This window comes from Ptychodera flava, chromosome 15 (genome assembly GCF_041260155.1).
Source record: "Ptychodera flava strain L36383 chromosome 15, AS_Pfla_20210202, whole genome shotgun sequence".
Lineage (NCBI taxonomy): Eukaryota > Metazoa > Hemichordata > Enteropneusta > Ptychoderidae > Ptychodera > Ptychodera flava.
Genome location: NC_091942.1, coordinates 3,983,721 through 3,993,627, shown reverse-complemented (window position 1 = coordinate 3,993,627; position 9,907 = coordinate 3,983,721). Strand labels below are relative to the sequence as shown.

At 36.6% G+C, this 9,907-nt stretch overlaps 1 protein-coding gene across 1 annotated transcript; it reads left to right on the top strand.

The window, feature by feature from the left end:
* Positions 1-4,898: 4,898 nt before the first annotated feature.
* LOC139150928 (26S proteasome non-ATPase regulatory subunit 10-like) lies at positions 4,899-9,804 on the top strand. The gene is made up of 6 exons (XM_070723411.1): positions 4,899-5,057; positions 5,649-5,747; positions 6,334-6,480; positions 6,897-7,063; positions 8,446-8,527; positions 9,157-9,804. The coding sequence occupies exons 1-6, from the start codon at positions 4,956-4,958 to the stop codon at positions 9,226-9,228; spliced, it is 669 nt and encodes a 222-aa protein (XP_070579512.1). The 5' UTR covers positions 4,899-4,955; the 3' UTR covers positions 9,229-9,804.
* The last annotated feature ends 103 nt before the right edge of the window (positions 9,805-9,907 follow it).

Below are 9,907 nucleotides of genomic sequence, written 5' to 3'. Positions count from 1 at the left end.
CATTTTGTTTTAAATTGATAATTCGTAATGTGTTTTGTGGCAATGAAATATAAAGTCGAGTTTCATGGCTTTACATTTAGCACCTAGGGCTTGTATATTTTCTTCCCCTTTAACTTTCACTAAGAAATTCACTCTGAAGTACGTCTGGTAAAAAATACCATGTCAACAACGTCAGTGCTTGTTATAAGCTGTGTTGTCGATATTCCAGTCCTTTACAAGTAAAATCATGCACTTAGGACGGGTGCCGGATGGATGGATGGATGAATGAATAAACGAATGAATGAATGAATGAATGAATGATTGAATACATAAGTTTATATTTCCAGGCTCTTTTTGCATGTAAGCATCACGTTGGTCATGTAAAGATGCGTGTACACAGCTGCTCGGGATAGTTTTGCCGTGACTTCTTCAAATTGTGACGAAAAAAGTAATAATAATTCATGATATTAAAGTAATGTTTTGTCACAAATATCGGTAAATGTCAGGTAATTTGCTTTCCTATTACCAAAATCTGCACGATGATCCCCAATTTTTATTATTTATTTGGTATTAGAATGGTTGAAAGTTTCACCGAGGAAAGTTTGAGCAAAAGTTTGAGTCTTTCACTTTTGAGGCGTGTACTACCTTTGTCGGAACCATTTGAAACATTTGAAATATTTATTTATTTCACATTACCCATTTACATGCTCAAATCGAGGTATAATTATCCAATAAGGCTGTAATTTCCCACTGGGTTTTACTTATATACACGAAATTAAAATCAAATAAGATGGTAAAATATCAATGAATTTAAAAGCCAACAAAACATAACAAAATAACAAAGCATAAAAGAATCAAACTTCATATTATCCCTAAATGTCTGTATTATCCGTAATAAAATACTTCAGTCGAGCTTTAAAAATTTCAAGATTATGGCTACAAGGAACATCATTGGGTAGCGAATTACAGAAACTTGAAGCACGCATAGAAAACGTCTTCTGGCCTGTTTGTGTACGGAGTAGAGGGAGTAGCACTTTACGTGTAGAGGCAGAGCGTGTCTGGTATCCATGAACATTATTTAACGGTATACTGTCACCTGTTCCAATTTTGCCACAATTACCATGGAAAGAGAAAATCTAACCAATCACAGATTTTAAGCGGGTGGCCGCTTTTTGAAACAGCACCCTCACATGGGTATTTTGAATACCAAGGAACGCTCCCTTGACCATATATGGGCATATTTAGATTACAGGTGACTGTATACCTTTAATGGTACAATTTTCTCAGAGAGCTACGTTTGCGTAGTATTCAGAAGACATCTGTAGACTAAAATACATGTGAAATAAAAAATGCGGATAACAGAAAAAACACTGGCTGCTTCAATGAGTGAATTGGTCGAGGTAGATCAACATTGAGAAGAACTCATTGCTCCGTCTTGTACTCTCTCATATTTTTTTACAATTGTATTTCCCAAAACTACACAACAGTAATCAATAGCTGACTGAATTAAACCGTAATACAGAACTTTTATGAGGTGACATGGAATGAATCTAAAAAATCTTACTCAAAGTAAGACATAAATTGTCAAAATGTTTGTCCAAACCAATAATATTGCCTCATGTAACACCTAAAATCTACTCAAATGAAACACTACAGATATTACTCAAATCAATGGCAATGTCAAGTCTATAGCCCATAGTGTCAGCATATTTTAGTTTTTGACGACACCCAACCAACATGGCTTTCGATTTGCCTTCATTGATGACCATGCCATTGTTAATTACCCAATCGTTAACTGAAGTGGCGTCGTTTTGGAGCGACTGATTAACATTGACAAGTGAAATACCAGACGTATTAAAGGAGAGTCTCGTCATCAGCATACATGTCATGGTTCAGGCAATTTTAACTCACTTGCACAAAAAGGTATGCACTCTCAACATTTTGATGCTGATTTTGAAGCAAAAATTAAGAGGAGACTATTTAGTAGTTTTGAGTTCTATAGTAATGAACTTCTTGACTCTAAAATTTCTACCAGTGAAGTGTTAACTGCTATTAGATCCTTGAAATCAGACAAATCCTGTGCTGATGATGGAATTTTAAATGAAATGATTAAGAGCGTCTCAGCTATTTTAATCCAAGCTCTACTCATCTTTAATGCTGTTTTGAGTTGTGAGTTATTTCCAACTTTGTGGGCCGAAGGGTATATAGCGCCTGTCTACAAATCTTGACCAGAAGATGACCTCTCATACAAATTACAGAGGTATTACTATCCGTAGCAGCAGTGCAGGAAAACTTTTTTTAACGAGAGCTAACAGTTTTATTCAAAGCAAAATTTGCATCAGCGAATAAATTGGTTGTCAAAAAGGATGTCGTAAATCAGATCACATTTTTGTTTTAAAATCTGTGATTGTTACAAACGTCAAGGTAGCTTCAAGCATTTGTTTACATGCTTTGTAGATTTACAGAAAGCTTTTGACAGTGTCTGGCATTTAGAGTTGTTTTATAAATTATTAAAACAAGGTAAGTTTTTGAATATTGTAAAGTGCATGTATGATAATGTCAAGTCATTTATCAAGTTATCATCTGGTTATACCAATTCATTTCGTTCACATGTTGGTACTAGGCAAGGTTGTAATCTCAGTCCCACTTTATTTAATTTATTTTTTAAATGATTTGCCAACTTTATTTCATAACAAATGTATTGATACTCCTGTTTTGCTTGATAAAAACTGCCAATTCTTATGTTTGTAGATGATATTGTATTGTTATCAATCTCACAGCATGGTTTGCAGCACTCACTCAAGTTGCTTGAATCCGTTTGCAATAAGTGACCTTTATCATTAAGTTTCAAGAAAACAAAAAAGATTATGGTCTTCAATGCAAACTTTAATCCACATAAATATAATGTTTACATTTACGATAAGAGACTAGATATTGTTTCCTCGTATACTTACTTGGGTATCACTTTTATCCCATCTGGAAATTTTAAAAAAGGAAGGCTTTCTGCGTTCTTTATTTGCTTTTATGTAAACCTTTAAACTCTCAAAGTGGGACACCAGTGGCGGTACAACTGCCTCTTTTTGACCCTCTCTAGTCAAACCAGTGTTATTGTATGGATCAGAGGTTTTAGAGGGGGGATGCTTATTTAGAAAGGTAAGTTAAAAAAGGTTTGGTCATTACTTTCTGAACCCTGAAGGTGAATTTTAGATTGTGTAGATGAAGGCATGAAGACACATTCTTAGTGTCAATAAACGTGCATACAGCCATGCCTGTTTAGGAAAACGTGGGCGTCTTCCACTTTTGCTGTGCACTATCGTTAACGTGATTAAATATTGGGTTGTTTAGAAAGCCTTAAAAATAATAGTTTCCTTGCTGCAGCGTTTGAACTTGAAAACACAAATTGCATGAGATGGTCTATCTACATTTTTTGACTTTGTTAAATCAGTGTTTGCATTCTGTGGTCGTTCGCACTTAATGGGAATAAAGAATTATAAATTGTCTACTGAGTTACTAGGGAGTAAAAATCCCTTGAAAGCAAGGTTGTTGATCTCTGGAAGAAAGCCGTAGAAAGTAATGAAAAACTAAATATTTATTGTAAGATTAAAACCGTTTTCAAATATGAGAAGTATCTGTCTCTTGTTAAAAAATCCCTTTGATCGAAGAGTAGCATACAAGAACAAGAATTTCAAATCATATTTTCTTAGTTGAAGTCGATCGTTATAAGAATATTCTTAGACACCATAGACTTCGTACTTTATGCAAAAGTGATGTTGGAGATGAATTTCATTGTATTATGATTTGTCAAAGCACACCAGCACAAGGTCTGATACCTACTGTCATTCTGTTTTTGATATTCAGGCTCATTTAAAACATTTTGACAAGATGTCCTTCTTCAAATACATGTCTTGTTCCGATGATTATTTTGTGCATTTCACTGCAAAGTTCTTTAATGAGCTGTAGAAAGTCTATAAAAAGTAATTTTGAGATGACTTATTTCATCTTTCTTGTGAATTTTTTCAAGCTTTTAATTCAAGTTTGTTCTGTATTCCATTTTATGCCAATGTCATGCATGTGTACACGGCTAAATAAATAAATAAATAAATAAATATATAAATAAATTAATTAATTAATTAATAAATTAATAAATTAATAAATAAATAAATAGTTTCTTGGTTAGAATTACACAAAGTCAGTGGTAAATCATTAATACAGATCCCTGAGGCACACCAACAGTTACTTTTTCAACGTCAGATATATATCTTATTCATATCTTACTTATGTGACAAACGACTTGAGAACGAGAGTAACAATGTATGTGTATCAAAATGAGTGCTTATTGGATTTTAATTTTGTGCTGCCAGTTTAGCTGCTTTATATAAACACTTGGTACTTGAATGAGATTTCCAGTCATTCAAATATCAGTAGTTACATCAATAGTGGACGTGATAATGACAAAGATTATCATGAGTTTCATTCACTTAACGCATCATGCTTGGATTCAATATGAAATCAAATAAATTTTTAGGCTGAATGGGCAATTTGGGAGGACCTTCAATTTTTCTTACCATGCAGGAAGATTTCAAGTTCAGGATGGGGTGCTCGAAGGGGACCCTAAAATTTTTATGTCAGTTTTTTTTATTTTATGAAATGGTACGAAATAATAATACAATAATAATAATAATACAGTCGCCAGTTGTCGTTGTCAACTTTATTTGCGATTTACAAGTGCGCCCTCTATTTCAGAAGAAAGGGGATGTACACGCGTATATTTTTCTCCAAGTTTCGGGTGATTGTAAACACTTCTTTAACAAATCACGAAACTGATAGTTCATCATTAAATTCTCATTATAAACTTCAAAAGTACACCAATGATGTCTGAAGATCGAGGTCAACGGGCACAGGGCTGCATCAATAATGGCTTTCCTAGGGAGTCAAAGGGTCAAAGTTGAGGCACTCGCAGAGCGAACGATCCAAAGATGTCGGAGGTGGAGATCTGCAAGTTAGCGTACGATGGCCATTTCGAAATCTTTAAGCGGAAAATCGAAGCAGACAAGAATCTTGCAACAAAGAAAGATCAGGTAGCGTACATAAAGAGCGAAATTATGCATGCAACGTGTACTTGCATAGTGTGAAACTTCCTTCATAAACACTGAACAAGATGACTCTGCAGAATTTGAACAGTGCACATCAAACACACGTGTCTTTGTTTACAATTATTCTTCGCAATCAGTTTCTCGAAAATATCATCTCTGTAACTTTCTTTGATTCTATTCATCATTTTATATTGTAATTCACACTTTACGTGTTCACAAATGTTTGTACCCCTTTTTCGCTATTGGTTCAGTCACAGGTGCACAGTTCCTCATTGTGAGTAAACTGCCAATGACTGACTGTCTTCGGCAGTGGAATTTTAGCTATTGTCAAAGTTCTGTAAACTTTGTTTGGGGATAAATGTTGGGAAAAGCATGTATCTGTGTTACTGTACATATGGATTCAAAGCAAAGCGGTCTAAACTTGAATAACGATAAAACAAGCAAATGTTTGAACTTAAACTTCAGCAACAAATGTATCCTGAATATAAATGAATATGTAGTGAAAAAATTAATCTCTGAAGTTTCTTGGCGCAAAGGTGTACTTTCATCATTGTTTTATGTCTGTCTGTATTTCAGAGCAGTCGTATGCCATTGCATTGGGCGGCTGCAGCAGGACACAAAGAAATCGTAGACTATCTGCTAAATTTAGGAGTACCTGTGAACGAAGGGGATGATGTAAGTCCATGAAAACTTGTGCATATAGTTGTAATATCAAAGTGCCTACTTAAACTGTAGGCAAGGTATTTGTGATGATGGAAAGTTCTCTTAACTTCCCCGGATTGACTCCAATATGATTTATATATGTAAAGTAGCATGTGTAAAAGAGTAATTTATTCAGATGATGTGGAGGCCTGCATGGACAGATCTGGTTATTGGGTGTTCAGAACAAGCACATGATATTGTTTTCAAAGATTTGATCTATATCCAGGAGTAAGTATACCATTTATTTATTTATTTTTACCCAGAATTATACTTTTTACTGTCTAGTCTTGCACACAGTATCCAACCAAAGCATGTCAAATTTTTTTGAAGAGATTTTTTTTGTATATTCTTTTTTCTGTTTTTGTCTAAATCCCTCCCATGTCATAATGGTCCATCCCTGAGAGGGCGCACCATATGATGTCCAATTTTGCTCATATATACACACAGGCACAGTCCCTGGTTGAAAATAGTCCAGCAGTCTATGGTGACTTATTATTAGAGCAGTTGAATTGATTACAGTAATGGTAAGATATCTTTTTCACAATGTCTCTTTTCACAGTCTGAGTGGACACCCCTCCACATTGCAGCATCAGCAGGGAGACAGGAGATAGTTATAGCTCTGCTCGGCAAGAATGCTCTCGTGAATGTCACCAACCAAACTGGACAGACACCACTGCATTATGCTGCATCAAGGAACAGAATTGAGGTAAGTGAAGAGCGTCATTGACATCATCATGTTTGTCAGTCGTGTATTTGAAGAGTTAGTAAATGGATCAGAATTTAGGATATGATGATATTGCCACTGGTCAACAGCCATAATCTTCAGCAACTGCCATGGATAGAACAGATGACAAAATATGACAGTGCATCTGACAGAATAGAAATACATGCTAATATCTATAGCCGTCAAAAACTGTTCGTCTCATTCTTGGCCCATATGGTAGATGCAGGTATGTGTGCTTGTACAATACACATGATGCTTTTAATGTCAACAACACTATTTAATATTACAAGTACAATGACAGCACTTGGTGTTTTCAAAGGTTGGATCAGGAATAGAATACTTAATATCAAAGCAATTTATGTGATTCTGACAGAGTTTGATGTGTGCTGTAATTGAAGGTGACAGAAACGTTACTGGGACATGGAGCAGACGTCCACTGCTATGACCGGCTGAGTGCCACACCGCTACACAGGGCAGCATCACAGGGCAATCGTAAGATAGTACAGCTGTTGTTAGAGCAACACGCACCAGTGGAGGCACAAGACATTGAGGGAAACACCCCACTGTGAGTCCATTCTTCAAGTTTGATCAGTAATTTTATAGGAACTGCAGTGTAAGCTGTAGGGATTTTGTCAAAACCTGCCAAGTGTCGTTCATAACAACATGAAAAATCACCTTGTTTCAATTTGTTTAATCCCTTCATTACCTTGAACTCTTGGGTGCCAAGAAGGCTTTACCACATTGCAAAGGTCACCTAAAGGAGACAATAATTGTCACTTTGTTTCTCCACTATTTTGAAAGTGAAATCTAAATATGCAATACCTCTTTCGACAAGTCCATGCAAAAAAGAGTTTTTACTCAAAACAGACAAGAAGACAGATTCTGGTTGAGGATCATGCATAGGAAGACTGTGTAAGTCCACAGGTCCACGGAACGTTTCGTAGATCGTCGTCGGATGGAAAGTGACTGACACTGTGAGGCCGAAGGCCGAACCTCGGTACTGTATAAGAATACCAAGGTATGTCAAGGAAAAATCAACCGGTGGCCCGAAACAAACGAAATAAAGCATCTACCTCAAAAAAAATTACATCGACCGGTCGGAAATACCTTCAAACTTTCAAATCTTTACTCTGGTTACAGAATTCTTTCAAATCTGCCAGTTATGGGCGATAATTGACTGTCCGGCGAATACTCGCACTTGCATTGCCACTCCGCCATTTTGAATAGCTTTTTTACTCCCAAAAGCCTTTGCGAGTGGACGAGTGACCCCGTGAAGAGTTTGTTTACAAATGTCAGATGGCGGGATTTGAACATCACGCTGCCGAGGCAATGGTTTGCGTTGATTGCCTTGTTGCCAGATAGCTGAAGTTGTATTCACTGACAGTATGAAATTTACCTAACGGTTAACGGTTGAATTTAGCGGTTGTGGGGTCACGGGGTCACTCGTCCACTCGCAAAGGCTATTCAAAATGGTGGAGTGGCAATGCAAGTGCGAGCCGGACAGTCAATTATCGCTCATAACTGGCAGATTTGAAAGAATTCTGTAACCAGAGTAAAGATTTGAAAGTTTGAAGGTATTTCCGACCGGTCGATGTAATTTTTTTGAGGTAGATGCTTTATTTCGTTTGTTTCGGGCCACCGGTCGATTTTTCCGTGACATACCTTGTATTCTTATACAGTACCGAGGTTCGGCCTTCGGCCTCACAGTGTCAGTCACTTTCCATCCGACGACGATCTACGAAACGTTCCGTGGACCTGTGTATAAGTCGGTTGTAAAATTTTGGTTGGCAGTGTGTACAATCAAGTACCTCTAATTTAACACTGAAATAGTTTAACAGGTACATGCAAGTGAATTAATAGACAGAATCAATTTGAAAAAAAAAATGATTATGAGAAGAAGATACGCTTATCATAAAGTCCACTTCATGTATGTTTTCACTGGTGCAGACATTTGGCGTGTGATGAAAATAGAACAGAGGTTGTCAAACTGCTTCTGGGAGCTGATGCAAGTTTACACACAATGAACAAGGTGAGTTTTCAGTGTTCTAGGTGCTTAGATTCCAATGGTGAGTGCTTGGCCCAATCATTTTCCTGCTCTGCTGCAACAAGAAGCACCCCTTCACATGAGGCGCCCTTCCTGATCAGGTGTGGCTGGCAAATTGCATCTCATTAAAGATTGAATTTTCAGATAGCTTTATGATTTTTAGCACAATGATTTCCATGTACAATACTTTTAAAAAGCAAAGTTATTTTGGCAAATTTCTGTGAGTTTCACTGTTTATTTACAGCAGCAGAATCAGACTGGGCATAGGTACTTTCCTCTGACCAGCAGTGTGATTCCATCAATACCTGGGATTAGTTTTAAATAGCGCCCTCAACGTTCACAGTACACGGTGATCCTACCTATTAAAATTCTTAATAATTTATCAATCTGGATGTTTTATCCAAAACTTTAAATCATTGAATAATATGTCGAATGCCCTTACTGAATTACATTTAACTTTCCAAGGTACAGATTACTTCTGAATCGTGGCTGTACCTTTTCCCCGAAAATTTAATTTTACAGCCGCAGTTACAGGACAAATCATTGATTAGTCCTCAGACATAACATAGCCAGAGTTGGATCATGGTGATGTCTATTTCTGTCTGTTTTCACAGGATGACAAAACACCTCTCGACCTTGCACCTGATGACCTGCGGAAAATGCTGATGAAGTTCATCCAAGGTTGAGAAGACCACTATCAAGGACATGAGTGCAAACCTACGGAAGAGCTATCAATATGGATGTGGAAAAACTGTGTGTGTGAACAACTGTTGCAGAACAATGTAAATTTGTGCTGATATGAAGCATTTTCATTGTAAGGCTATACTGCTGTCAAAGCACAGAAAGAACATAGTGACAGTCATGTGTAAAATTATATCATATTAGAGGATCAATATCTCTGTACTTGCCCATTGATGTCTGCCTGCCATTATTCAGAGTATTTCGTATATTTTCAAGTATTTTTCAAGACATCAAAGTTCAATCCAGACAAATCTCCTGGGTTCATACCTTAGTATCAGTGTCAGCCAAAATTAATTTCCTAGGGTAGAAAGTGTCTGCAGCTACTTGACACAATTAGCAATAGGCACTCTGTGATAGTTTGTATTAATTCACCATAGTTAGGGTTGAGAAGTGAGATGAATTTATACAGTCAAAAAACCAAGTTGCCATGCAAGGAAACTGGAAACACAATCCGATTCTGCTGAACCCTTTTTCAGATTTAGCAAATGTTTCGTTTCAAATAAAAATCTGATTTTGTAAAATATATTGTCATCACCTGCTCAGGATGAAATAGAATTTGTCAGCTACCAAAGTTGATCTGCCCCATATAAGATCAGTGATTCCTGTTCATCCAGCTTGTTTTAC

Excerpts from the sequence above, each read along its gene's own strand:
- LOC139150928 (XM_070723411.1), top strand. The coding sequence starts at position 4,956 with ATGTCGGAGGTGGAGATCTGCAAGTTAGCGTACGATGGCCATTTCGAA. Across the intron at positions 5,058-5,648 it reads TTGCAACAAAGAAAGATCAG|AGCAGTCGTATGCCATTGCA; the intron begins GTAGCGTACATA and ends TCTGTATTTCAG. Across the intron at positions 5,748-6,333 it reads CTGTGAACGAAGGGGATGAT|TCTGAGTGGACACCCCTCCA; the intron begins GTAAGTCCATGA and ends CTCTTTTCACAG.